General features: G+C 44.8%; 2 protein-coding genes, 1 long non-coding RNA gene and 2 other non-coding genes across 9 annotated transcripts; 3 read left to right on the top strand and 2 right to left on the bottom strand.

Moving 5' to 3' along the window:
* Positions 1-154: 154 nt before the first annotated feature.
* On the bottom strand, positions 155-14,646 carry LOC147245346 (sphingosine kinase 1-like). The gene is made up of 5 exons (XM_086184504.1): positions 13,979-14,646; positions 6,701-6,850; positions 4,263-4,357; positions 3,846-3,961; positions 155-1,978 (listed from the first exon to the last, which is right to left on the bottom strand). The coding sequence occupies exons 1-5, from the start codon at positions 14,394-14,396 to the stop codon at positions 1,069-1,071; spliced, it is 1,689 nt and encodes a 562-aa protein (XP_086040630.1). The 5' UTR covers positions 14,397-14,646; the 3' UTR covers positions 155-1,068.
* A 1,184-nt stretch (positions 14,647-15,830) lies between these two features.
* On the top strand, positions 15,831-17,346 carry LOC147245343 (uncharacterized). The gene is made up of 5 exons (XR_015109977.1): positions 15,831-15,984; positions 16,212-16,265; positions 16,438-16,494; positions 16,679-16,732; positions 16,916-17,346. It is a non-coding gene; the product is annotated as an uncharacterized LOC147245343 (long non-coding RNA).
* On the top strand, positions 16,537-16,610 carry LOC147245345 (small nucleolar RNA SNORD49). Its single transcript, XR_015110274.1, has one exon. It is a non-coding gene; the product is annotated as a small nucleolar RNA SNORD49 (small nucleolar RNA).
* Positions 16,763-16,832, top strand: LOC147245344 (small nucleolar RNA R38). The gene has a single exon (XR_015110273.1). It is a non-coding gene; the product is annotated as a small nucleolar RNA R38 (small nucleolar RNA).
* On the bottom strand, positions 16,973-27,090 carry fbf1 (Fas binding factor 1). 5 transcript variants are annotated; one of them, XM_086184498.1, is made up of 31 exons: positions 26,657-27,090; positions 26,443-26,467; positions 26,065-26,097; positions 25,926-25,971; positions 25,771-25,840; positions 25,621-25,671; positions 25,453-25,531; positions 25,214-25,294; positions 25,076-25,114; positions 23,797-23,934; positions 23,582-23,714; positions 23,212-23,354; positions 23,038-23,146; positions 22,482-22,925; positions 22,314-22,376; positions 22,008-22,069; positions 21,497-21,546; positions 21,370-21,417; positions 21,160-21,291; positions 20,944-21,044; positions 20,656-20,862; positions 20,222-20,329; positions 19,945-20,084; positions 19,720-19,838; positions 19,513-19,635; positions 19,258-19,434; positions 18,963-19,139; positions 18,049-18,186; positions 17,862-17,961; positions 17,642-17,766; positions 16,973-17,146 (listed from the first exon to the last, which is right to left on the bottom strand). In XM_086184498.1, the coding sequence occupies exons 1-31, from the start codon at positions 26,657-26,659 to the stop codon at positions 17,066-17,068; spliced, it is 3,345 nt and encodes a 1,114-aa protein (XP_086040624.1). In that variant the 5' UTR covers positions 26,660-27,090; the 3' UTR covers positions 16,973-17,065. The 5 variants fall into 5 exon arrangements, with proteins under 5 accessions (XP_086040624.1, XP_086040625.1, XP_086040628.1 ...); XM_086184499.1 differs by having other exon boundaries at positions 23,038-23,131; XM_086184502.1 differs by having other exon boundaries at positions 25,771-25,802.
* Positions 27,091-27,656: the final 566 nt, after the last annotated feature.

The following is a 27,656-nucleotide window of genomic DNA, read 5'->3' as shown; positions in this document are numbered from 1 at the left end:
GGGGGGGGGGTGAGAAAGCCAATATGTGCACTCCCCTCTGCTCTGGAGCACCGCTCACGCATTCGCTACACCACGGCACCCACAACCGGTGAAAAGGCCACACAGCGGAACAGAGCGCTCGACTTCCTCCTGCTGCACACACAGTGGACCCCCCCCCCCCCGTTTTTTTTCTAATTCCTGTCAGAATGTGCAAGCTCACTTAAAAGCGCCTGTTTCTCAGGCTTTTGCAGACGTAAAGCTCAGTAATAAGGACACATTAGGTGCTGATGGCTTATCAACCAAGGGAGAGTACAATCTTAAGATGGTAAAAGGAGAGGGTATCATGTGCGTAGTAGCAGGCCACGCCCCTCCCCCTCGCTAAGTGCTGCAGAGATCATGTATGTGTGCGAGAGGAGCGGGGGTGTTTTTTTTGTTTCTTTGCTACAGTCTCTTGATAGCTGCAGATGAGGTGAAGTTTTCACACACAGGAAAGAGGAGCAGGAGGGGGAGAAGGGTTGCATTCTCACTACATGTTGGAGCTTTTTTACACCAACAAAGATTATTTGCAAACATCAAATCCTCTTCAGATGAGAGAGATGATGCTGTTAGGACCCCTCAGCTTCCCCAGCCTGGCGGCCGGTAGGAGAAGGGGCGTGGCCGTCCCACTGGAACCTCCCAGGATGGGAATATGTGCTTCTCTTCACGTGTGACATGCTTATGAGCTCTGACAGCAGAGTGCACGATGCACTCCTCCGCCACCGCTACATGCCAAAGCTCCTCATGCACAACACACACATACACACACACTTGAATGTACACATACATACATAAAGATCTCTCACACTCTCTCTCTCCTATCCAGCTGCGCTGGGCCCAGCCAGCAGCAATGACGACCATCCATGATTTCGACCCTGAATCAAACACCGAAGACAGAAAAAGGGGGGCTGTAAAAAATAGGATTTTTTTTTTTGTATAGAAAAATAGAGGCTTCGTCTTTGGCACTTCTGAAAACACAGCATACGTACAGATATGAGCGTAAAACTAGAACGTTCTACAGCATGAAAAAAAAAAGATTAACATAATCTGAGTTCATCCGTATATGAGTCTGGCCAGTCCCGGGTGGATTTGAGCCTGAACAGGCCCGTACTCAACCATCTCTCCATCCACAGTGATCATGCCCTGTGGAGAGATGGGCTCCAGCCGCAGCGCCTTCACCTTCTCGTACACCAGGTAGGGACAGCCGCACGCCAAATGGGCTCCTTTCTCCATGGCGAGGAAGAGGCGCAGCAGGGCGGGCCGGGAGATCCCCGCTGTCACGTAGAACAGATGAATTGTTCCATCATCTGCCATCGCGCCAGGGACGGTCCACAGGTCCTCAGCCAGGTGAGACTGGTAAATAGCCAGCACTAAGACAAAGTCCTCCTCCTTGACCACAGTCCAGGTCTCAGGGAGCGGCTGGTCCAGTCCCGGTAACAGAGAGTCCACCGGTGCTCTGGTCCTGCTGCTGCTGGGACTTTCAGTCCTTTTGTTGGTGAGAGCACAGTTGGAAGAGTTGATGAGGGTGTTTTGGTTGAAATGTGTGCTGTTGCAGTTGCGGTGGGAGTTCTGGTTTGGAGACCTGTTAGGGATGAAGCGACAGGGGAGCGATGAGCAGAGCGAGGGGTGCTGAGGAGTGGAGGGTGGGTGGTGAGTCTTGATGCTCCCTTTTGAAAGTTTGGGGATTTCCTTAACCGGCAGGTAGGCCAGTCTGCCCTGATACACTCGGAGGGTGGCCAGGCGGACCAGGGTTCCCATGAGGAAGCGGATGGCTCCAACATGGCGGTATTTCTCGCTCTCTATGTCGACATCGGCCACGAAGCCCCAGGCCAGGGACAGGAAGGAGAAGACTCGCTGTCTGGAGGCCAGGTGGATGGACACCAGGTCCAGGGAGCCCACCAGACCCTTACACAGCATGAAACCGCAACTAAGGAGCAGCTCCTCGTTCCACGCTGGAGGCGACCTGACGAATGATGACACAGATCAGAGTCAGTCGCAACAAATGAAACTCTGGTAGCTGAGCTGTGCTTCCCCTCAGCATGTCAGCTGAAAATCATCATCCAGATTCACACATAAACAGCGACACTCTCCATAGTTTTTATGGCAGTACCCTCATCCACACGTGGTACTTTCTAAAGTATTTATAGCTCCAGCACATTTGTATGATATTGATCTGCGCACGGCTCAGGTGGTGGAGTGGCCATCTGGTAATCGGAGAGATACTGGTTTGATCCCAGTCTCCTCCAGAGACCATGCGTCCGTCCGTGTCCTTGAGCAAGATACCGAACCCCTAATTGATCCTGGTGACGCTGAATGTTGATGCGGAGGACGAGAAAACCAGTGAAACTACTACTCAGTTGAGTAACAAATAAAGATACTAGGATCATTGAAAAAAAACAACTAACTACTTTCTTACTCAAATAAAAGTGACAATACTGGGGCTCTGTAAGTATGCAGATACTCAGTGAGTATGAAGGGAAAACTAACTGAATCTCATGCAATGCTGATATATAATATAACGGATCATTGATTTTAGACTACAGGCTGTAAACCATGATCCCACCGTCATTAAGTGTCAACCTCTGGAATGTGTTGAGTTACAGATACCTTGGGACTATCATTGACTCGAAACTAACTTTCAACTTAAACTGTGAAGCTGTGTGTAAAAAGGGACATCAGCGCTTGTTTTTACTTCGGAGACTGGCCCGTTTTAACATTGATAGATCTATGTTAAAACCCTGTTTTATCGTGCTTTTATCGAGTCTTTTTTATCCTTCGCCCTGGTCTCTTGGTTTGGGAATTTGTCACTTCAAAACAAAAACTCACTGAACCAAATTATTAAGCGGTCTGGCCGGCTTATTGGAGAGCCCCAACTCCCCATTACAGAACTGTACAATAGGCAATTACTGAGGAAAGCGAACTCCATACTGGGGGATCGCTCCCACCCCTTAAATGATGAGTTCCGGCTCCTCCGCTCTGGCCGCAGATTCAGCGTACCGAAGGGTCACACAAAGCGGTACAGAATCAGTTTTATACCCAGAGCGGTCGGAATTTTAAATGACCATAAGTCTAGACCATAGGGTACCGGACATAAATCTATATAAAGTTATTTACCATGTTTTTATATTTGGATAGATTTTTTTTTTTTTTTTGATTGATTTTATTTGATTGATTTTTTTGTATGGACCTGGCTGGTATGTCTAGTGTGGAGATGTGAGTGGTATGAGGGGATTGCTGAATTCCTGCCTGCAAAAAAAATTTACCCTCGGGTACAAATAAAGAAACCTTGAACCTTGAACCTTGAACCTTGGATGGATGGACGGATGAGGAAGGTAAAAGTACAAAGTTGTCAAAAATACTTCTTAGGTTGGCTTCATTGGCGGTTCAGGTCTTTTCATGACATTTGTAGAACTATCCTTTTGCTCCGGCAACATCAACATATTCATTTTTACTGTGACTCGTTTGCACTTTTAATGTTTTGCTGGCAACCAGCCAGCAGAGGGCGATCTAGGTAGCCACTGCTAGGCTCAGGATTATAATCACTCATAATGTGCAGAGTTTCTAAAGCCATTACATCATTCCTTTGAGACTTATCGGCAGCCTAAAATGACCTGTGCTGCTCGCTGGAGCGGTTCCAGATTGCTCCACTGTCTCTCCTCCCCTCCAGGGAGACACTGTGCCCAGGCAGCCTTTGGCATAATTACACAGAGCAGAGATAAATCATTCTTTTTTTCCTTTTTTTTTTTTTGGGAAACAGGAACATTTCTCCTTACTCTTCTTTTGCACATTTAATCCATGCATTTAAATGACTCATTAATGGACTGACTCACTGCGAGTAGTGGTGGACGGAGGCGGCCAGGGCGTTGCCAGAGCCACCTGGGAGAATCCCCAGAGGGGTCTGGATGGCCTCTTGCCAGTCCTCCCGCTCCATCAGACCATTTATCACCTGAGTGAACAGGAACAAACACAAACAGAGAATCAGAGGAGAAGCGAGTGTTTTCTTTCCTCGCAACAAACGCTGACTGTTTATACTTTCGTGCTGTCATCGTTCTTAACACCAAAATCAGCAAAGCATCTCGGGGAGCAACGAGGGATTTTAATAAATAACAGCAGAGATTTTAGGATTTGGAATCAGCGGCACTTAAAATTTTTATGGTTGTATTCTTACAAGAGCTAAGAATAGAAAGTGGGTTTGTGTCATTTCCATCTGTAACTGAGAGCAATGTCTCCAAGCTGTTTACAATCACCTCAAACAGCAGCCCGTCTCCCGCCATGATAACCAGGGCGTCCCACTGTGACAGGTCTGCCTTCCTCACCAGCTCCCGCGCGTGGTTCTGGTGCTCTGACGGACGAGTGAGAGATAGATGTCAGAGTAAGAGAGAGAAACAGGAGAGACAAGAAGAGTAATGTTGAAATGGAGGACAAACAAAGAGGGGCAAGGGCAGAGAACTAGACATCAGCAGCCTCCAGGGTGGGATCAGGGAGATTAGGCAGAAAAGAGATTCAATTTCCCCTGATCAGACCCGACATATCACATTAGCCCATCCAGCGGCTACTCAACAGCTCCGAGGCAGCTTAACTGCCCTGCCAACATCTGTGACAAATATCTGCATGTGTGTAGGCACTGAATGCGTTTGAGTGTGTGTACGTGTGTGTGCGTGCGTGCGTGTGTGTGTGTGTGTGTGTGTGTGTGCGCGTGGCAGTGTTGGTTAATGCACTAGCAAAGGACTGAGCTGTTTGTTCAGCCTAGTTTTATTGCCACGGTCCCAGAGAGACTCCCTCAGCGGGGGGCTCATCCCACCAGCATTAACAAGCCTGCCAGCTAAGTGGTGTTTGAGTGTGAGTGTGTGTGTGAGTGTGTGTGTGTGTGTGTGTGTGTGTGTGTGTGTGTGTAAATGGAAAATGAAGTTATCATAAGGGCAACCTGGACCGTGCATTTAATCAGAATTGAATCGAAACGGCAAAATGGACGAGCTCAAGTTTCAAATTTCAGAAAGTTGCAATATTTGTTGCGTGTAAAATAACATTTTAAATGCAGTACTGCGATCCCAGCTACATGTCACACTGGAAACATTACTGTCTGATACAGAAAAAACAAAACAAAATAATATTTCAAGTAAAAAAAACAACCCATCAATTCAGAGTTAGTGAGTTTTTTTTCAGTAAAAATGAGAATAATGAGCCCTTTAACAGTCTCGTGTCTAACATTTTCCAGCTAGAAGCACGGATGGAGGACAGACTGGCATAAAAACAACTCCTTCTCTCTGCTCTCCTGGGCCTCCTGTTTGCTTTGCGTCGTGGAGGCTGGAGGTGGTGATGCAGCGCTGACAGACAGATGCAGACGGAGTAAATCGTCGCTGCACAGCTGACTCAGCAAGTCGAGCCTGCCAGGCTGCTGCTGCTGCTGCTGTACTTTCCAGCCACTTCCTTATTCAAGGGTCACTGGCGAAGCACGAACACGCAGACCAACCAAATGAAAATGGACGGCTTGTGATTTCCATTTAATCCAGTTGTCATGCTCACCGCTGACGCACACATGCACCCTGATATTAAGGCATAAACACACGCTTCACTTTGTGTGTGTGTGTGTGTGGGGGAGGTGATGACACTTTAAATGTTTCCTCCTTGTGTCACCCTCGACTGAGGTGAACCAGGGCGATGAGAGAGAGAGAGCCCCGGTACACTCGATGCTTCATACACTATGTAGAAGGTACACGCAGACACAAGAGGCCTTCTCTATCGCTGCTTGTCCTTCCTCAGGCAAACACTGTGTGATACATTCATCAAGGAGCTGAGCAAAGAGGTTGTGCCAGTTAATGCGTTCATCATCATCACCATCATCATCATCACCATCATTATCATCATCGCTTCTGACGATCTAAGCAACCCACATTCTTTTCTTTGTTCAGTTCTTTTTTCATCTCCATCCATCTGCTGACCTTCCTTTAACTCCAGGGAGTATTAGAACTCTTATAAACACTCACCCTCTCTCTCTCTCTCTCTCTCTCTCTCTCTCTCTCTCCCTCTCTCTTTCCTGTCATCCCTCCACCTGACTCCAGCAGCTCTATCACAGATTCAACCGATGCACTCAAACAGTTTCTTGCTGGTCAAATGCTGTGCTGTCAAACATGCTGTCAAAGAGTGCTGCTGCTGCTGCTGCTGTATGAGTGTGTGAAGGATGAAGATATATATATATATATATATATATATATATATATATATATATATATATATATATATATATATATATATATATATATATTTACATCTTTTGGCATTTCTCTGTTCCTTTGGTATACAGAAGGAGGTCACATGTCTCTAACAACAACTCTTGTTAAAGGTCACCAAATGCCACCAGCAACTCTAAAACCCTCAGTGTGTGTGTGTGTGTGTGTGTGTGTGTGTGTGTGTGTGTGTGTTAGTGTGTGGTCATACACAAATGACACACAATAACAGTACAGATTAACATTTGTTGACAGTGTGGTTCTGCTCAATTACGTGTGTATGTGTGTGTGCAGATGGCCTACTTCTCAGCTGTCCCACGTTCAGACTGTCGGTTTAATTCTCTAATGAGTGGCATCTACGAAAAGACCTGAGTGTGTGTGTGTGTGTGTGTGTGTGTGTGTGTGTGTGTGTGTGTGTGTGTGTGTGTGTGCGCACGCGCTCGCACGCAAAATTTGCTGACCTGTGATGATGAGTGTGTAGGGAACAGCTGCCTCTGTGAGCATGCTCTGCACGTGCCCCGTGAAGAGCTGAAGAGCCTGGCCACGCCCACTGTGAGGGTTCACCAGGATCATGACCCTGCAAGGCCGTTGCACCTCCAAGTACGTCACACCTGAGATGGAAAGATAAAGAACACAGCGATCAAAGATGGCGGCAACCCCTGCTGGGCTGGGACAGCACTGAGGATGACGATGCTGATTAGTTTCTTGTTTTCCAAGCCAGCGGCCTGACACTGCAGGGGCGGAACCAATTTTTAGTAGCAGTTCATGCAGGAGGAACGTTTATTCCTGGAACACATTTAAAAACAGATTGAGCCATTGTGCTGTACAAGAGAATAATAACATTTGGGACAAAAGTTAGACACAAGGACAAATAAAGGTCAAAGGTGACACCAAAACCTCCAGCAATCGCCCTCCAGGGGGAGCCGCTCAGCCAATTGCATCAAGGGATGCAGGCTCTATTCATGGCAAAATGAACAGAACAAAACAATGACGATATAAATTGCTTTGTTGTTGTTGGACTCAACGATGCCCGCTCTCACGGTGACCTTTGACCCCAGCAAAATATTTAATTGAATGAATTAATCAATATTCTTTTTTTTCAAACGGGCATATTAAAATAACAATAACATTAACAAAACAAAGAGAAATACATAAGCAGAACACTGTAAATAAAGGTTCTTCCATATTGAGCTTGAAAAGGAGTAGGATTGTAGATTCCTGCTCCCTTCACAATATTGGAATATTCACCGTTCGTGTACGTATCCCTGCCCCTTTTATTTCAAGTTCATTCATTAAGTTCCAGTGGAAATTCAAAGCCCATCCCTGGAGTCGCTAGAAGCAGATAGAAGCAAGAAGGGGATGAATGCAAGTGTGGCTGAAACAACTCCAAAAACCAGCAGACAAAACATGAAGGATTCAAACAAACAGATATCAAATAATCCGTCTGATAAATCTCTGTGGGAGTGTGTGGCCCTGAGTTTCGTTCCTTATTTTTGGTGTCAGGAAGTTGTTGTTTTTTTGTTTGTTTTTTTTTGTTTTCTGTTTGGCCACTTTATGATTGGACTCAAGAGAGGGAGCTCTGCTGCTTTATGACATCATCATACAACTGAGGGACCTCACAGGGAGCCGCTCAAAGGATTTGTAGGAAGGTGGTGCTCGGAGAAAAATATGAATCTGGAAAGAATCTTCCCTTCAGTAGAAGGAGGACTCTGCACCAGATGACCTTTGGTGCAGTCACACACCAGCGGGCACCATCTCAAATTAGTGAGGAGGATAGCAACTGTAGGGCCGGTGTAGTATTTCCACCGTAATTATCCAGGTCGGTGTACTGCAGGCACAATTATGAGAGGCTCTGAATGTAACGAACTCCAGCCTGTAAGACTTTACACCGGAGTGTCAAGAGTCTGGAGCCTGAGTTCCATCACTGCTGCGGCTGAGAGAGAGAGAGAGGAAAAGTAAAGAGAGGGTGTGAAAACACACATGTGCATGGCATACTCTGACTGCATTCACACACACACACACACACACACACGCATATGGGGTGGCCATTGTGTTTGACTTGTACCACAGCACAATGCAGCTGACAGACACAAAGGGACGTCCACACTTCCAGAATATCAGCTACCACAGAGCAACGTGACCTTTGCCGGTCAAAGAGTGTTAGAATCGGCTTTTTACACTCAAGTGTGCTGAGCTGAATAACGCGGCGCCAGAATAAAAGACAAAGAGGTGTGCAGCATCTTCAGGAGCGTGACGGCTTGTCCTCTCTGTCTGTTTGCTCTCGTCATACAACAAAATCTACTTATTAACTAGGTTGCGTTAAATAACTTAGAAGGCGGGAATTCTCTTAAATCCCCTTCCTCTTTGTTGGGGAGGCTGGTTTTACACATCGCCCTCGCGATGATACGAGCGACCAAATATAACAGCTAAAAAGAAGCTGTTTATCACTCAGCGTGAAGTGGATTCACGAATCGTTATGATCAGGTTCAGGTATTGATCTGTTTGATGAGGAAACGCTGATGGATCGATTTGTGCCCCCTGTGACGCCTGTTTGTGTGTCGGCACGGTTACGCTGCAGCTAGAGGTTGTTGATGATGGAGGCGTGAGGGACGGCCAAGGAAGCACTTCTGAGGCGGGCTGGTCATCCTGCCACCCCCAGCAACAGGAAATGACAGTTTTGTTTTTTTGTTGTTAAGTTATCATTATTTTTTAAGTTTCATAATCTTCTCATACTGGGTCGACCAGACCTACCTCAACTTGTTGAGCTGGTTACTCTGTGTTATTAAACGGTTATTACAAGCGGAATTATTAGTTTTAGCATTAGTCTGCTCCTTCGTGGAATTATTAGAAATAAAAATCATAAATCCTTTGAAAAATATGGGTAAATAAGCGATGAGGAACAAACTAAAGCAATACTGGGCTGATACAAATATCTGCCATTGGACTGAAATTGATACATAAAAAGAACTAAATCAGCAACAGCTGCTGATACTAACGACATGCCGATAATATCGTTCATCCCTGGATATACTGCAGTCCTGAAAAAAGAATCCAGTATAATCCAACAGCACCACAAACGTAAGCTTCCAAAATCACAACAAACTTGAGTTCAAGGAAAGACTTGACGCAGGGCTGTAATATCTGAAGAAGCTTCAATAACCACGACTACACACCGTAGCAGGTCGTAGGGTCTCACCGCCGCCGCGTGGAGACGAACACATCCGGCGTTCTTCATGATTAGCGTGAGATGAGCGGGTTTCTGCAGCAGTAGCATGTTTGATTTAGAATCTCTGCGGGTTATAAACGGCATATAAAATCAAAGAGCAAATGTTTGCACCTGAACATGCAGTAACCCAAGAGGTTCTCAAAGTCCGGGTCAGGGGATTCCCAGGGGTCCTTGAATAAATGACCTTTAAACATTCCTGCGTTTAGGTGCCCGTCACACGCATTTAAATCTCACACTGCAGCACTGATTTCGCCCTAAAAAAATACATTGCAATAATCAGATTAAAGTTTTCTTGTCACTTAGAACAGAAAAATGTGTTTCCCCGTCATGTCATATTCTTGCTAGTTTACTTTTACAAGCTGATGAGAAAATCAGCAACAAAAAAACAAATTATTACAGAATTTAAAAAACAAAACCAAAAACAACGTGACTTTGGTCAACTAGCAAAGGGAAAAATTAAAATTTGCACTTCTTTAAAAGCACAAACTCTGTATCTTATAATGAATTTGTGGTTTTGAGGATCACATCACTGATGCTGGATCAGATTTCTTATGTTTAAATGCTTCTTAAAGTCCCCTGAAGGTCATTCAACACATCCCTGGATCCGAGGGTCCAGATGTAGCAAAATCCCTTCACCACCGAGTCTCAACTTAAAGGTTCAGAAGATGGAAAAAGTTGGAGAAGCGCTGCGTTATGAAAGAGTGCATTTCTGGCATTTCCTATCTTTTGAAACTTTCTACCCAAAAAGACTGAAAATATCAAAGTTGTCATATTGACTGAATCCTGGTTCACAGCAAAAGTGTGTGTAGAAGTTCTTCCCAGACATTTAACCTTGACTTTGTGTGTGTGTTTGTCTGTGTGTGTGTGTGTGTGTGTGTGTGTGTGTGTGTGTTGTAATAAAGAGGTCATGGAGTATGTGGGTGAGACAAATAGGAGTGTTAGAAATAAATGGTTCTATGATGTGAAGTCTGATACCTATGGGAACATTCTGTTCGTCATAGTGGCGAGCAAACTTTGCACTGCGCAGTGTGTACAAGAAAGTGAACACACACACACACACACACACACACACACACAAGGTTAGACAAGCTACACATACACTGGATGTGTCTCACAGCTAACAGTTTATTTTGTCACCTCGCTTCCACAAAGGCATCTTAATATCGATGTTGATAAAGATGTAAGCATAAAGAGGGATTTGTTAAAGCAAGAAACCATTCAAGGAGAATCTTGGATCAGAAACAAACGAATGTGCAGCTCACGAAAGCCAGGCTTTTTCTGGACCAACACCCTACATTCAGACTGGAAAGACGTGTCTGCAAACAAACTGAATTCCAAGGTTGGGCGAGTGTTTGCTGGAGAGGAGGGGAAGAGTAGAAACACCACTGCTCACCAAGGCATTGCCAGCCTGGAGGTGTGTGTGTGTGTGTGTGTGTGTGTGTGTGTGTGTGTGTGTGTGTGTGTGTGTGTTTGGGGAAGGGGGGGGGGCTGAGCGTTGACAGGCCATCGCAAAGACAAAGCCTCCCCAGGGATCAAGATGATGGTTGAGGGTGAGAGGTCGTCTGGTGACTCAGTCGAGTCTTGTCTCCTTCGCCGTGGATGCCACGGTGGCTTGAGCAGCAGACCCCCGGAGGAGAAATCACACACTGTGACACACACACACACACACACACACACACACACACACACACACACACACAAACACACACACCTGCCAACCCTCAAGCTGCAGAAAAAAATCTTTCTTCTCCTTTTCACAACTTCTCACACGCACACACACACACACACACACACACACACACACACACACACACACACACACACATCCTTGTACTCCTATCTTTGTGAGGACTTTAATTGACATCGCACATCCCTAGCCCCTGACCCTAAACCTAACCTTTTCAACTGACTGCCTGACCCTAGCCTTGACCTTAAACCTAACCAGAACCAAACTCTAACCTCAACCCTAAAATCAAGTCTGGACCTTCAAACGGCCCCAAAAATGTCCTCACACCGTTCGTTAAATACGTACTCTGGTCCTCATCATGTCGCAAGTAGAAGAACACACACACACACATTTGGAACAGTTTGTAAGATTTTTCGGGGTCTACCGGGACGGACGCAAGACGATGATGACCTGTCGCACAGATGGAATTTCAAGCCGTATAAATGTTACATCTGTGACTGGCGTCCTACGGGCAGGAAAAGGCAGCCACCGGTATGAAAAGTCAGAAACATCTCATTCCTTTGAGTGCAGACTAAATATGGAGCTGCTAAATGTGGACAGTCAAAGGGGGTCTTTGATTTAGGGTCCGATACCTTCGCGGACCGTTGGCGCGTCTTGGTCTGCCATGTTATTTACAGCTCACTCATTCTAATGAGAGAGAATAAAACAACCGTGATTGATTTCAACACATAAAATGAAGGAATACGCCCCCAGAGAGCGTGTACCTCCTCCTCTGAGGGGGAACTCTCGGCCCCCTGGTGCTCCCGCTACTTTCACGCTTAGTTTCAAATTAAAGCCGCGAGCACGATGATGAGAAGCCGGACCTCGGACCTCTGCCCACATTGGAGCGTGTGGCTACTAGTAGAGAGAGAGCGGGAGGTGAAACCTGAAAACATTTGGATTTTGCATGAAGGAGCAGATGAACGCGCACAGTGATGCAAGTATTTCATGTTGTGTCCACCAGGTGGCGCTAGAGAAAACACACACATACATATTACTACTTACTGTACTATGTTGCTGTACATCACGTGAAGACAATGCAAGTCACAGTCTTCACAGTCACCCATCATCAAGTTCTTAAAATGTTTCTGACCAAATCTGAGATGGATCTGGTGGAGCAGTACATCCGAGTGGAACAACAACAACAAAGAAGTAATTTCCTGCTGCCACCGGGTGGCGCTCTGACTAATCGCCCCCAAAATTTAAGGGGTACGTCTTTGGCCCATCCTACAGATCTCCACAGCAAGTTGTTGTGTAATCCTGCCGAGAGATAAAAACCAAATATTACTAACTACATTTACATTTCAATTCGACAAAAATACCACCTGTACTGTGTCGGCACTTCCTCTTTCTGACTAAACGCAAATCTTGCACTGCGATTGCACTTTTAATCCAACCTTTCCATCTGCAATACCAGATGAGATCACATGCAATTAACTTGAGGGTAAATACACTACCAGGGATTAGTGAAACACGCTGACTTTCATACACCCTCTACAAGAGGGTGAGCAGCATATAATTCATTTAAAACACATATAATATTCTGTTAAACGTGGTATTATTGGCCGGACTGGATGTGGAATGTTAGAACGAGTTTATAAATTAATGATCAGCAGCATGACTGTGAAACTGAGTTGATTATGCTGCTGCTGCTGCTGCTGCTTCATCAGTATGTGTGATCAGAAGTGTTGCCAGGCTGGAGCTGTGATGAGGACAGAGATGGGGCGGGAGGGGGGGGGCTCACCTCTCAGGTTACCATCTGCCTGCCTGACTAACTTGCAGAGCTGAAACTCAAACTCCCGCTGGCTGAAGCCCACGTCCCCATCACACAGAGCGCCAGTGTCTCCCGCACACCTGAGGGCCGCTACCAGGAGGGCAACCTCATTCTCTAACCCCACCTCCCACCCCCACCCCACCCTGTACTCACACTTACTTCCATCTTTGGCAACCACATTCCAAATTAGTCACTGCCAAGTCAAATATCCGCTTCTCCTTTGAACTGCACTGCCCAGGAGTGCATGTCTGCTTTAAATTCTGAGCGGTTTTATGCATAAAAATAGAAAATTACATGACCTGGAATACAGGAACTGATCCCAAACAGCTGAGTTATTCCCTCCTTAAGCGAGTAATTAGCTGCATAAACACTTCTCATGTTAATTACTGCCATCTTCCACAGCAGCACAGAGAGCCTAATGACATTAGAAGACAAAGGAACCTGCAGACAGTCTGTATATGATGGGACCTAATTAGACGCTACAAAGCAGGATGGAACAAACAGGCTTTTGTTTTGATGTGATTTCCCTCCCATCAACAACGAATTCTCAGTGGGAATTTAGTACACGAGAATATGCACACGGCACAGCAAATGACTTAAGTGATCAGCTTTGGGTGTGTGTGTGTGTGTGTGTGTGTGTGTGTGTGTGTGTGTGTGTGTGCAGGAGAGGGTGAATGAATGAGTGAGTCTGAGGTGGATCACCTTTCACAGCAGGTAGAGCAGGTTGGTGTCAGCGGGAGGAATGTGTGTATCTTCTCACTGCCAAACCTGTTTATATCATGCACGGTTGAGGGGCCTGAGGATCTTTTCGAGGGGGAATCAGCCTCTTTGACAGCCCCCCCCCCCCCCCACACACACACATCCACACACCCTCTCTCTCTACGTCTATTACTTTACATTTCTACCTCTGTCACAGTCTCTCCAGGATCATATCAGGCCTGTTTACAATGTGCAGTTGCATATTAATGTCACATTTCAGCCGATGTGACCCATGTCCCACACCCAGGGCTCACCCTCTCTCCGGGGTGCCTGCTGCACAGACGCATCTCTGATGGCATGAGCCCACCTCTCAGCCTCCCGGAGGTTGGTGAGCGGGTCCTGGACCAGAGCGACTCGAAAGTGTTGCTCCACTCGCTGCCGTGCCACCCCGGTACTCATCCACCGCCTCTTGAACGGGTAGAAATAGGCGGTAAAGTAGGCACCGACGTCCGCGGAGTCCGAACCTCGGTACGCCCGGCAGCCGATGCAGTCGGTCAAGTTAAAAACCACCTTAGTCCGGCCGGGAGACGAGGAGATCCTCTGGATGGTCAGGGCGCTCTCCGTCAGGCTCACCGAGTACCGGACCTTATCGTTGAGTGTGTCGGTGAACTCCCCGTACAGCATACCCGCCACCCCGTTCCGCTGGCGGGATGGGTCCGGTTCTTTCTCCATCCCGGAGGACAGAGCGACGCGTCCCGCTGCGCAGGCCAGTGAGAGGATGGTGCAGGCTCTGGAGCCAGGCAGCCTGCTGTGGGACCTCCGGAGCCGGAGAAGAGACGCGTTCTTGGGTCAGAGTCTCTCCCTAGTGACCGGAAGAGGAACGGCAGCGATGCTGGAAGTGTCCTGACTGCCTGGAAGTGCTCAGGAATGTCAAGTCTGGAGTGGAAGCAGGTGGAAGCTACGGTGGCCCCGAGGAGCACAATCGGCCAAACACACCGGTTCTTGCACGTGAGAAACCATGCAAACACACCTCAACACTGAAGAAAAAAACAAGAATTGCCCTATCTCTACTTTGTAAAGTTTGATACCATTCCGTTGAGTTGCTCCTTTTTTTGTAACTTGTACGTTTTCTAAATCCTCGTTTTGTTCTTTTTCCTTGAAGCTCACCCTTTTAGTAGTTTACTCCTCGTGACCGCTGAACAAACGAGATCCTGGGTGACAGCTGTGGTGTCCCTTTGCCCCAACTTCACTTTTGTTTTATTGAACAGCCACCATTGTAAAGAAACGTATGTAATAAATAAATAACTTACAAGATAATCACAAAGGCAGGGAACTATCACATTAAACTCAATCCATGAATACATTTGATCTTAAAAGTTCTACTAATAGATTGTTACATGAATATCTGCTACCATCTCACATGGAAACCCCTCTTTGCACTTGTTTTGATAACGTTAAGAGAACTTAGCACATTGATTGACGGAACAGCAAACTGCCTCACTGAATAACATTTTATATTCTCCAAACACTTTTTTTATATTTTCAGGTCAAGACAGTAAGACTTAAATGAGTAGACTCTGATTTGCCCATGTCTGGACATGCCCCCATCACCTCTCTAATCGGTTAAATATTTAGAATTAAAGGTCTATGGCCCCTAAAAGTTCTTCCGAAAAAAGATTTTGAAAAACGTTTGTTTTAATGTCTCTGAAAGAATTATTCTGAACTGAATTTTCTCATGAGTGAAAACACAAATATCACTTAATAAAGAGCTGAATATTTGATGACAACAAACCCATCAGTGCATAGTTGTCGTTTCTATCAGAATTTCATATATAACAAATTTATCAATAATAATAATTAATTACTTAAATAAAAAAAATTGGACCTGTACATTGTGAAATGTATTCCATCCCCCTAATTATATATGTATATAACATTTAAGTATTGTTTTTGTCCTTATCGTTGAATGATGGCATATTCGTTTTCTTGTGAATGTATAATTTATATTTCTTACAAAAATATTAATAATAAAAAATAAAGTATATTTTGGGTATCTTAAATGTATTTGTGAAAAATGACATAGAAGAACAAACGAGCTTAGGGAAATCAAGCGACCGGGGGACACGCCCCGCTCCTCGTCATGTGACTTGTGACTCCCGTCATATAGAAAGAGCTCTCGCGATAATACTTTCTCTTTCCCTCAATGGCGGCGTGGTGGAGGAGAGCTGGTCAACTGACATGCAATCTCTACACGAATTATTGCGTTTATGTATGACTATGAATATGAAGGAGTGTAATGCAGGCGACCCTCCGTGAGCAGGTAATATTTATATATTTATTTGAAAGTTTTTTTTTTTTAATTTTACGTAGTATATCTTTTTTTGTTGCTAGCCGGTTAGCTTGTGACTAGCCTGGCAAACACGTGCTAGGGGAGCATGCTGGTGAAAATTAGTTGCTGATTCCATATATATAATGAACCTAGCTACACAGAATCTAGCACGAATGTCCTTTATATGTAATTTACAAATAAAAGGTTTTTCTTTTCAGGTTCCTTTGACGTGAAACGACATTCCTCTGCATTTCTTCGTTTTCATTCTGAACGTAGGTACATGCAAGCAGACATTTGGTTACATTTGTCACTTAGTGCATATGATGATTTTTGTTATCCCTGTCTGAAGACTGTGTGGAAAACGATGGTATCTGACCTGCTGCAGGTTGTTGTGAAGGCACATTTTGCTGATGAACCAACAGTAAAGTGAATGTCTTGTTACAGGTTCCTGATTCGTCTTGAAAACTTGACGTGAATTATCAGGCTGTATCTCGTGAAAAGGTTTGTAAGCCACCATCTCTTGTCAATCTCGTTTCCTGCTGTTCCGGTGATGAAAATTGCTGCATAGGAAGTGCCGTCTGATGCGATAACTGACGATGGCTGAAGCTTTTCTGAGAATCGTCCAGTAGGATTGTTGCATGTGCATCTTCTGATACCTCCGTAATCAAATACTTTCCCTTGACAGGTCACACAATCGAGGCTGTTAGATGACCAGTGGGCCCCAAGGAGATATGGACAAGTATGTGTGTTTACACTGACTCATTTCGAATCAAGCCAGTGACGATACAAGTTATCCCTGTCTGAACATGAATGTGGAGTCATGGTAATCTGAGGCTTGATGGAGATGCAGAACATCACATTTTCTGATTTTTAAAGGGAACTTTGATGCGCTAATGTTTGTTTTTTTTGTTAAACTTCTCAGGTGAGGCCACTGGGTGCAACAGCTTGAATCATCAGATCTCTGAAGCCACAAAGAAACTGATGTTGACAAAGCATTTTATTAAAAATACCTGGAAGAAAAAGTATCTTAGGAGAACCACGATTCAGAGTGGTAGAGTCCAACATTTTCAGGTCAATCTGTGTTGAACGATCTGTACGATTTCTTCTTCAAGTTGTCCAGGAAGATCTGCTCTTCTTGGAGGTATTCACGGTCCTGCAAGCAGAAAAAAAACTCAGTGTTATTTGGGACATTTTCAAAATGAGTGTTTACAGTTTTGATTTGAAAATTTAAGAATCCTGGCATATTGTCACTGTCGCTTGAAGACGTCCTGGAGTGTGAAGTGTTTTCTGCTTAATGTGGATGCCTCAACTTAATTGCACTGTAATTCATCCGCAATAAAGCCTGCAACTGCCTACATGTTCATTAATTTTGGCTCAATGTACATTATGGAGGGTGACAGATGTTCATATGTAAAGAAAGCAACCTCCAGAGATTCAGGAATTCACTTAAGATGTGATCTGGTACAACTTGGAAAAAAACTGCAGCTGATGTTGCAAAACGATTGATGGGCCTGATGTGTATCTGCTGAATTATCGAGGCTAGTTGGGAAAACCCTGTGTGGGCTGATGTTCCCAAGTGCTCATTGACCAACCAGCCTTCATTTGGGTCCACCTACAAAGCTCACGGTTTTCTGACTTCACTGCTCACCTTCTCGGCCGTGTATTTCCAAAGCGCCAGGCTGGCTTGTAACGCCATCGACTGGGAGTTGGTGCACACAGTTGGAGTGGGAACATCCAGGGTGGATGCCAGCGTGGGGTGGGGTGTCTCTAAGTCTAAAGATAAAAATAGCTCAACACTGTTGATCTTTGCATTATGAATAGTTCTTCAACAGCACAGGCATCTTAATGAGGAACAGAGGGTATGTCACCTGGTAACCTGGGTGGAAAGACTTGTGGTGCAGAGGTACTGGGAGGGTCCGGTTTGAACTGCTCAGTCTCCTTCTGCAGATGATTTAACCGTATTCGCTCCTGTAACCAGTTACTTGTTAGGACCAGAACACAGTCACCATATACAGGGTACTTAGAGTGGGTGAGAACAGACAGTATCAAACCTACCTGGAGGATGCGTTGCTCTTGCTGCCTCAGCCGCTCTGTTTGAGAGTGGACATTCTTCAGTCTTGCGCTGTGTTCAGCCTCCACACGATGGGCCTCCACCAACGCTTGTTCTCCCTCCTCATACTTGTCTGCAGCCAGCTACAGAGAGCAGGGGTCAAGTACTCAACAGGCATTCTATACTTTCAACAGTGTGCGTTACAATAAGATAAAAGATATTTTACGTGGTCATGATGTTCTCATTTCTCCCACGTTTTCTATTGCACCCATGCTGAATGCTGGTGCTTAACTGTTTAAGTGATGAACTCAACTTCATTCAAACTATACTTTATTTTCTGACAGTCAGAGCTTATCAGTGAAATATAGAGTGATGCAAAGATGACAATATTATAGGCCAGGTTTCCTGAACTGAAGCCAAACTGGATCTTTAAATTGATATCTGGATTATTGGAAAAAAAAAAAAAACCTGCTCTGACACTAAAGTTTAGGAGGCTGACAAGCCTTGTTTTGCAAGATAATCTTCATAAATAAATACAACTTTATGATTTTTGTAATGTTAATGCAAGCGTTTGATCTACAAAGTTAAACGTGCCGCTATGAACAAATTACACCACATATGCGTGACTTTATCGCGTCTTCTGCTTTAAGTATGATGGCATTTAGATTCTGCAACAACATCTGTAGTCTCGATATGCCACTTGATGGAAACTGCTGTTTTTAAGATAACGAAAGCTTCAAAACTCACATTTTACTCTGAATTTGCACAGAAGGCAAAACATTTTAAAACCTGAGGTTCCCAATGATGTTGAGATGAGGGAACCAGATGTTCAAAAATGCGATTTTATTTACAGATGGTTAGACTCATTCCTGTTCCAATTTATCAAAACAGCCAATTCTGACTGGAGTGACACATCTACCTTGCTGAAGGCCTCCACCTCCTGGGCTCGTGTCTTGAGTCTCAAGGCAGTGCTGCTTATCCTCTCCTTCTCTCTGTGCAGCTCCTCTCTCAGTCGTTCCAGAGTGTCTCTCTCCTGAGCCAAAGCCGTCTCCTTCTGTTTTAGCTCGGCAGTACGAAGCTTCAGATCAGCTTGTTCCTACAACAGAGATGGTGATTTTGAGTCCTTTAATATAGAAGAAAAAGGGTTGATGAACCTTCCTGGATGTCATACCAACATGAGTGTGTAACCAGCTCCAACACAGACTCCTTCTCACCTGTGCCAGAGTGACAATGGAGCCCTCCCTCTTCTCAAGGAGGCTGCTGACCTCCCGCTCAGCCCTCTCGTGCCTTTGCTTCTCCTGGGCGTGGAAGTGGCTCCACTCTGCTGCTAGCTTCCTTCTCTCTTCTGCACAATGCTGCATCACTGACTTCTGCTCCTCCAGTAACAGGCTCTGATGGACAGAGAAAGGGCGGAAATTAAAGGAATCGCAGTGCATTATTTGATCTCAGTTGATGTGAGGCGGTCTCACCTTGGCTCGTTCCAGCTCCTCTCTCTCCATGCTGGTCTGCATGCTGAGGGAACGCCGCTCTTCTTCCAGGCTTCTTAGGGTGGACTCTGCTTTGGCCTGCTCTGCTGTCACCCTCCAACGCTCCTGAGACACAAAAGTAGTTTCTAATCAAGCAGAAAGGTGCAGCTATCCTAAAAATAGCCTGTGCCCTCGATTTCTCTTTCTGACCTTCTCCAGCTGCCTCTGTTGTTCATTGATCTGAGAATCCATCCTGGAAATGATTTCCTTGAGGTAAGCCCTCTCCTCAGCCATGGCTTTCTGCTGCTGAGCCAGACGCTCCTGCATTACTGAAAAGAGAAAATGACCTTAACCTGTGTGCAATATGATACAGCTCTGCTCTTGCATCCTCTTGATTCCTCTGTGTGTGTGTGTGTGTATGTGTGTGTGACGTACTCCGGAGCTGCTCGTCTCTGTGCCGAGCCCCCTGCTCCAGGCCGTGGGCTGTGTGCTCATGTGTGCTCTCTATCCTAGAGGAGAGTTCTCCCAGCCGAGATGAGAACTGATCCATCTGCTCTATCACCAGGGTTAGAGACCTGGACAGAGACAGCAGACGTACACGTAAATAGGAAACACAAAAAAATTAGCGCGTCTTTATTGTAGTTGTTGCAGCGTTCAATTATACAATCACAAAACCAATGTGTCTAAATGTGTTTATTTGATATTGACCCACCTGGTCTGAGATGTTGCGCTTGTAACTGCATCAATCTCCTCTTCTTTTAAGCGCTTCAGTCTCTGCACCTGGTCTTCGTGGTCTTTCTTCATCTCTAAGATAGACTTCCTTGATAGCAACAATGACAAAAACAAACAGCACTTCTTTTTGTATCTTTTTACTCTTTATCCCTTTGTATTGCTGGTTTAATTATTTATTACTGTTTTTCAAACGTGACTATCCATTTTTCCCTCTCTAACATTGTAAATGTCCCAATCTTGGGACTAAAACAGGATCATCTTATCTTAACCCCTGATGCTCAAAATTATTGAACTTCTTCCATTTAAAGATTTAGAAGTGATCAGTGTGCTCCAGCAGAAAAATATTGAACAGTGTCATATATATATTCTGCTATTTGTCACTGGAACAAAGTACATGAGAACGAACAGGTTTACCTCTGCAGATCTCGGAGTCTCTCCACCTCGCGGTCTCGGTCTTGCTGGGCCTGAGCAAGTTTACGCTGGTACTGAACCTGCAGCTCTGAACGTTCCTGCTCAGACGCTTGCGTGACGGTAGCAAGACGCTCAATTAAGTCCTCACACTCCTGCAGCATCCGTGTCTCCCTCTGGGCAGCTGATTCTTCAAGAAGCTTCACACGAGCCCTAGACATGCACAGAATGAGTAATGTGTCATAAGATGCTGGAGGTGCAGGGAGTTATGATGAGTGACAAGAAAAGAACTACTTGTGTGCGTTTTCCACAAGTTCCAGATCCTGTTTGTGTCGCTGCTGGAGGTTCTCGAGCAACATTTGGCTTTGGTCTTTCTCCAGCTGAAGGGTTTTCACCTGGACCACAATATAAGGCTGTTTTAGGCTCACACAGGAGGGCAGGTATTCTTCCTTGCTATAACTACACCACACACAGACCGGTAGGTTCTCCCCCTCCTCATTATAAACTTACCTGTCCCTCCAGCTGGATGATGCGAGCCTGTAAAGCTTGATGATCTCCAAGTTGCTGCTCGGTCACTTGGAGCCTCTGCATGGCCCCCGAATCCACAACACCCCCGAAACCCAGGAACTGCGACTGCATCATCTTGAGTAAGGGACCAGACAAGTTGAGAACAACCCACCTCATGTTTGGCTTCTAAGATGCAACAAAGTAATTCCTCACCTGCTGTTGCAGTAACAGCTGCTGCAGGCTGTCAGCTGAAAACGTAACCTGGTCACAAGTTATGAAAGTGATTAAAATGCCTCATAGATTTGACTGAGTCTTTACTTCCTTTTACAGGCAGCCGTACCTGTTGGCCTGCTGCTGATGTGTTCTGCTTTGGATTTTCAGGTGGAAGAGCTGGAAAGAAAACAAAGATATCGTGCTGACCTGTTCAAATTGGTGACTAGAGTACATGAAACTATTTCAGAGCTCCCGCCATCACCTAGACCTCATAAACCCCCACAAAAGTCTCTTCTAGGATAGCTGGGGTAAGGGTGGGGATGGGGGGGGGGGGGGGGGGGTTAATGCACTTTATCTTAGCATGGCAAACAGCTGGTGACAAGGACGGAAGGTGGGGGGGAGGGGTAATGTTGGTCAGTGGAAATGATATCTGCACGAGAACAGGAGTGAGACAATTAAGTAGAGTACAGAGGGTAGATTCCTAGAATGCCTGAAAGCAGGATAATGACAACAGACGTGTGTCACTGTGAGACTTATAAAGGTGCGGAGGGACATTGCTCAGATGGCTGTTATGCATTCTGCTGTCATCCTGTTGTCATAAATGCACCAGATGAGTATTCATGTGTTGGAGTGAATACCTGGCTTGGTTCTCTCATCTGAGACAGGGGTGGCGTGAGTGTTGGTGCTGGGTGGTTGAGTGCTGCAAAAAAAAAAAAAGAAGAAGAGAGTATAAATAGGCCCTGACTGCTTAATCAGTCAGGCAATATTAGCTAATGTATACACTTCTTGCTTTTTTGTTTTTTCGTACAGGCAGAGTGGCTCGGTTTCATTCAGAAATTATGTTGGCGCATCATTAGTCCAGGACAGAGTGCTGTGGTCCAACACTTTATACTCCCACATATCAGTATCGGCACCAAAAGCCATGCCACTTGCACTGAATTTACCTGGTTTCCCTGAAGGATGGGAGAGTGTCGTCTCTTCTCCTGGGGGGTCGTGGAGCGGCCTCCCTGAACACAAGAGCCGGGAATCATTCAGTTCAGAAAAACAAGAGCAAGTCGTGTACTTACATTCAGCCACTTGTGTCATTGCACGTTGCACCTGTTGTTTGTTACCTCACAGACGACGGCTGAGAGATTTCTTCTCCCAGCACAACAGTTTGCTCCTGTTTGGAACTTTTCACCTCAGACACCGGCAGAGTCTTCTTCCTGCTAAGTGCTCCTGCTAACCAGTCCTCCTCCTCTTCTTTCTTGTGGCTTTTAGAGACTTCTGGCTGCTTGGCGATGTTTTCTGTGGGAGCTGCTGTGGTGTCTGATTCTGGTTTAGCAGCAGATGTGGCGTGACTGCCAGTCAGCGACGACTTTCTCTCTAACAAAGGAGAAGATGGAACCTTTGGAGAATCAGTGGAAGTCTTTTTCTCTTCAGCGTCGTCTATTGGGTAGCTCGGCTCGTCGTTTGTCTTGAGGCCGAGCCAGTCGGCTGAGTTGCGGGATCGAGTGGGGGTGACAGGTTTTGGTTTTGTTTCTGGAGTGGAAGCTCTGACATCTTCAGTCGAAAATCTGATGTGAAAACAGAAAAAAATCTCTTCAAAAACAATGCATACTGTTGTGTCATGTCATTCATGCCTACTGTAACACACACACAAACACTGAGGCTGGACTTCACACACACCTGACAGACTGTCTGCGAGGCTGGCGGCCTTCAGGGTTGGATCCCAACGTGGGCTGATAAGATCCAAATGTGAGGTCGTCATCGAAAAGTGTCTCTAGGAAATAGGAATCTTTATTGATTCAAATGGGTTAAATTCTTGAAAAGAGAACTTGCTGACTCCTGATGCACTGTTACCTTTCTTCTCCTGTGGCTTCTTGTCTTGAGACTGAGGCTGCTCCTTCCTCTCACCCGTGGGTGGTCGCTCCAGATGACGAGGTGACGTCAAACTCTCTAGAATTTCACCCAGTCGAGTACGAGCTTTCTGAGGCTGCTCACCTCTGAGATTACACACAAGAGAAGTAGAGATGTTATACAAAGGCAGGAAGCCATTTTGGGAGGGGGGGGGCACAGACTCAAATTAAATGTGAACAATCAAGATGTGATTCTGAGGAAAGTTTTGTTTTTCAGATGCATCCCAAAGCGCCAGCGCAGTAATTATTTATAAGTTGAGGACTATAAATAAGAACAACAATACAAACAGAAAGAGTAAAAACAGAGCTGTTACCTCTCCCTGTTGGACCAAAGCACATTCTCTTTTTTCTTGCTGTTGTTTTTGTCCGTGTCAAACCCGAGCGCGTCCATCAGATCATCCTGATCGTCCTCAAATGTGAGCTCCCCCCGTTTTTTGGCTGCTTTAGCTGATTAGACGACATACACACATCACTTCAGTGTGCGGTGATAAGGAGGGAGAATACAGAATTTGGAAAATTTTAGCCTCACATATTTCCTTCTTGAAGATAGGAGACAATGAAGGAGATGCAGCAGGTCTATCAGGTTTTGTTTGCTGCACGCTGGCTTTGGATTTGGTTTCATCTGGAAGGAGGTCATCAAGAAGGTCGGCAGGCGGGTCGTCTAGATCTGCAGAAGGAATCAGAAAATGACAGTACGTCATCATATATAGATGACATATCGTGACATACAAAAATAATATAGTAATTTCATTATTAAATAATAACTCCTCTTCAAGTATGCTTTTAAAATATCTTACACAAAAAATGGACAAGTATCTTAATATTTTTAAATTGTAAAATAAGCAATGTTACCTGTCACATCTGTATAATTGATTCCGGTTGAATAAAAACCAAAATTTAAAAGGTTTTTCTCGGCCCATGATCTTCTCCCACAACATGTTACATTAAAATTGGCTGAGCTTTTTCTTTAAAGTATTTTTTGTAATTCATTATCTTATCCATCTGTAAAGAAGCGCACAGGGTTCTTGGTTGGCTTGTGCTACACTCCTCAAAGGAGTTGGTGAATATCAGCCTGGGTCTTTTTGTGTCACCCTGCCAACTGTCAGACAAACCAACCAAGATAAGAAAACATCACCTCCTTGGCAGATAAAATATTTCAATTAACTCTTTCCTGCTTGAAGCTAGTGGTCTTCCCATTTTTGTTTTATCTGGAAGGTTTTGTTTCACACGTATTGATTGAGTTAGCTAAAAGTGAGCTAACCATCCTCTAAACAAAGCATTAAATGTTAGCAGCAACAGAAGATATTTTCATCAATGAAAGCAGGAAAGACTGACTGGAGCAAATTAATGGAATTGAGCCGTTGTTAACATGTGTGCCTTTCCCACAGAGTCCATCCATCCATTTTCTACTACTTATCCTGTTAAGGGTCACGGGGGGGGGGGGGGGTGAGCCTATCCCAGCAGCCTTCAGGTGAGAGGCGGGGTTCACCCTGGACAGGTCACCAGTCCATCACAGGACCAACACATAGAGACAGACAACCATTCACACTCACAGTCACACCTACGGTCAATTTAGAGTATCAATCAGCCTCATCCTCTCTTGATGTCTTTGGACTGTGGAGGAAGCTGGAATACCAGAGAGAACCCACACAGGAACAGGGAGAACATGCAGACTCCACACAGAAAGATCCCGTGCCTGAGCCGGGACTCAAACCTGGAACCTTCTTGCTGTGAAGCAACAGTGCTGACCACTGCACCACTGTGCCGCCCTCCCACAGAGTCACATCTTTAAATTTTGATAAAAGTACCTTTAGTTGAAGGTGTCTGACCCTCAGCCCCATGAGAGTCTGCATTCACACAGTAAATTGAGAAAAACAAAGCAGAGTTAGCGAACAGCTGAGTAAAGCTCCGGTTCAGAGGCGGATGAAAACAAGCGGCTCGCTCACCAGGGAAGCTGAACTTCTTGTAGTTGCGCGCTGAAGATGGAGGCGCAGAGTTTGGCTTCCTGCCTCCGATGGCAGTTTCATCTGAGCAAAGAAGGGAAGAAACAACTCACTGTGATTGCTGCTATGCTGTGTGAACTTCAGAGCTAATAAAGTGAAAGTAATATATGCGGTGAATTAATATGTCCCTCTGGTTTTGTAAAGTAATCTGTTATGTGATTATGAGTCTGGCCCATCATTACCAGACAGCTTTGTTGGTGCAGGAGCTGAACTAGGTTTTTTCTTTGATGTGAAAAGGTCAGCATCCATGTCGTCGATATCCTGTACAAAGACAGACAGGAAATATACTCAAGCTTTCAGAAAAACAGCAGCAAAACAGAGCTTTGTCTCCACATGACTGCTTAAGGTACCTTCATGTTCTTCAATATTTCATCAGGATCTGCGGCTGAAACATCCGAGTCCTTTGACAAAAATGAAAATAATAAGGGCAAATCAAATAAGCACAACGACACAGGACAACAAATGTATATACATGTTCGCTCCCAGCTCTTTCTCCATACCTCTGTGTCCCCTCCATTCTTCTTTATCTCCTCTGCAAGCATACTGAAGATGTTATCAGTGGCAGATGTACTGGAGTAACAAAAACAAAAAGTAGCACAGGAAGACTGATTATTTTATAATTTCTTGCATGGGGCACTTTAATTCCTCAACTCACCGATGCAGTGGTCCACCCCGAGTTGATTTCCCCCTCCCCGGCTCTTCTGGTGAATCAAAATACAATAATCATAAAATTTTTACCTGTGCTAACCAGAATAATCCAAGGTTGTAGAACTGCTGGAAGTGCTTTTACTTACTTTTCTTGTCAAATAAGCTGTCGAGCAAATCATCTCCGAAAGAACATTTGGGAAAAGACACAGTTTTTCATGAACATTTTTTTAACCTTTCTATGTGTATATGTCAAATGTTGCTTTACGCTCTACTGATATTCTTACTACTTTTAGTAGAACTAATGAAGTCCTTGTTAGTTATGTTGATGTTTCTCTACATAATAATTAATCTCTAGCAATATTCTGTCAGCTCTGGACATCGGCAGCTATGTCGGAATCCTGGATGGATTAAAGGTACAGACTAAGAAGACATTTGACACAAAGTGTGATTTTCTTTTTTTCATATACAGCAGTTCTAACCCATTCAATCTCTTTAAGGGATCGAATTCACGTGAGGGAACTTACTTTTAGACGGTTTGCCCTTCCCAGCCTGCAAATAACAAGGAAATATGAATGGTCTTATTACGGGAGCAAAAATAGTATAATAATATAACTCTAAATCAAATCTATCCTCGCATAAACACCGAGAAATTGACTACATGCTTTTCTGAAAACATATATTTTCCAAGAATCAAGTTAACCGTTACTCATGTGGAAATGTTCAGTCTCTTTGACTCACCATGTTGAATCTCAGCTCGTTAGTAGCCTTGAACGAAGAAGCTAGCTAAGCTAGCTAGCGAGCGTCTCTCGTCTCCATTGGTAACGAGATTTTTTGGTGAATTTCGTGGTCCAGACAAAAAATACACCACAATGGTTAGTCAGGCGGTCATTGTTGGAGTCCAGAACAACGTTTACTATTCTAGTTTTGGCCAGTTTCCCTTTAGTACTTTAATTTAAAAACGCATAACACCGCCATTCTAAGCCTCGTCTATTGCAAATTAGCTGTATCGCGCGCCCAAGCCAACGTTATTTATTCGTATAGCATAAACTTATGTTTAGCATTTACTTGTGGGTGAAATTTTGTTTCACCCGCAAGCTCAAACGTTTGAGATTTACCAGCTGGCGGTAGAAGATACATTGATTTCCTGTACCGGCGGCACTGCCTTGTGGGTAGTGTAGTTTTGAGCCTCTTTAAGGGGCTCGGTACAAGGCGCAACATCAGCATGTTAGCAGAAAATTAGCGTAATTAGCACGCTTTGTGCCTATTTGAGGCGGGTGGGAAGGATGAAATTGTCAAGGTAGTTAGTCATAAACAAAAGTACTGACATTTTGTTAGGATTACAAATAAGTGTAAGATTGTTTAAACATGTTCTTAGTGCTCATAAGGGTCATGAATCTATCTGGAATGGAATAAAGATATTTTACATTAAAAAACCCAAAACAAATTAATTGTGGTCCTACTGGAGAAGTGAAAGGATAACCATAATCAATAGGATAGGACAATTCTTAGCTGTACAAAATTTTGTTCCAAGACATTCAGCGGATTCTAATATACTTGATTGTAGATTGAAATGTTGACCTGCTGGTGGCACTAGGAGGGACTGACCTAGTTCAGTCAGATTCATCCTCTGGGAACATGGATGTCAGTGTGAACACAGTCTGTCTGATAGGAGATGAAATACTTCAGCCTGAACCATAAACAGACCAGAACAGTATTGCCATTCCTGGAGATAGCACTT

The sequence above is a fragment of the Aulostomus chinensis genome, chromosome 18, assembly GCF_037954235.1.
Source record: "Aulostomus chinensis isolate RoL2024-O1b breed Wild chromosome 18, RoL_Achi_v1.0, whole genome shotgun sequence".
NCBI classification, from domain to species: Eukaryota; Metazoa; Chordata; class Actinopteri; order Syngnathiformes; family Aulostomidae; genus Aulostomus; species Aulostomus chinensis.
Note: the sequence above shows the minus strand (reverse complement) of the source record. Positions and strands in the feature narration are given on the sequence as shown.

Coding starts and splice junctions, on each gene's coding strand:
- LOC147245346 (XM_086184504.1), bottom strand. CDS start 14,396: ATGGAGAAAGAACCGGACCCATCCCGCCAGCGGAACGGGGTGGCGGGT. Junction 4,358..6,700: donor CTACACACTCATCATCACAG/GTCAGCAAATTT, acceptor CTCGTCCGTCAG/AGCACCAGAACCACGCGCGG. Junction 1,979..3,845: donor TCCGTCCACCACTACTCGCA/GTGAGTCAGTCC, acceptor ATCATTCGTCAG/GTCGCCTCCAGCGTGGAACG.
- fbf1 (XM_086184498.1), bottom strand. Junction 23,147..23,211: donor GAAGCCACAGGAGAAGAAAG/GTAACAGTGCAT, acceptor GAATCAATAAAG/ATTCCTATTTCCTAGAGACA. Junction 17,147..17,641: donor GGAAATACACGGCCGAGAAG/GTGAGCAGTGAA, acceptor TTCTGCTTGCAG/GACCGTGAATACCTCCAAGA.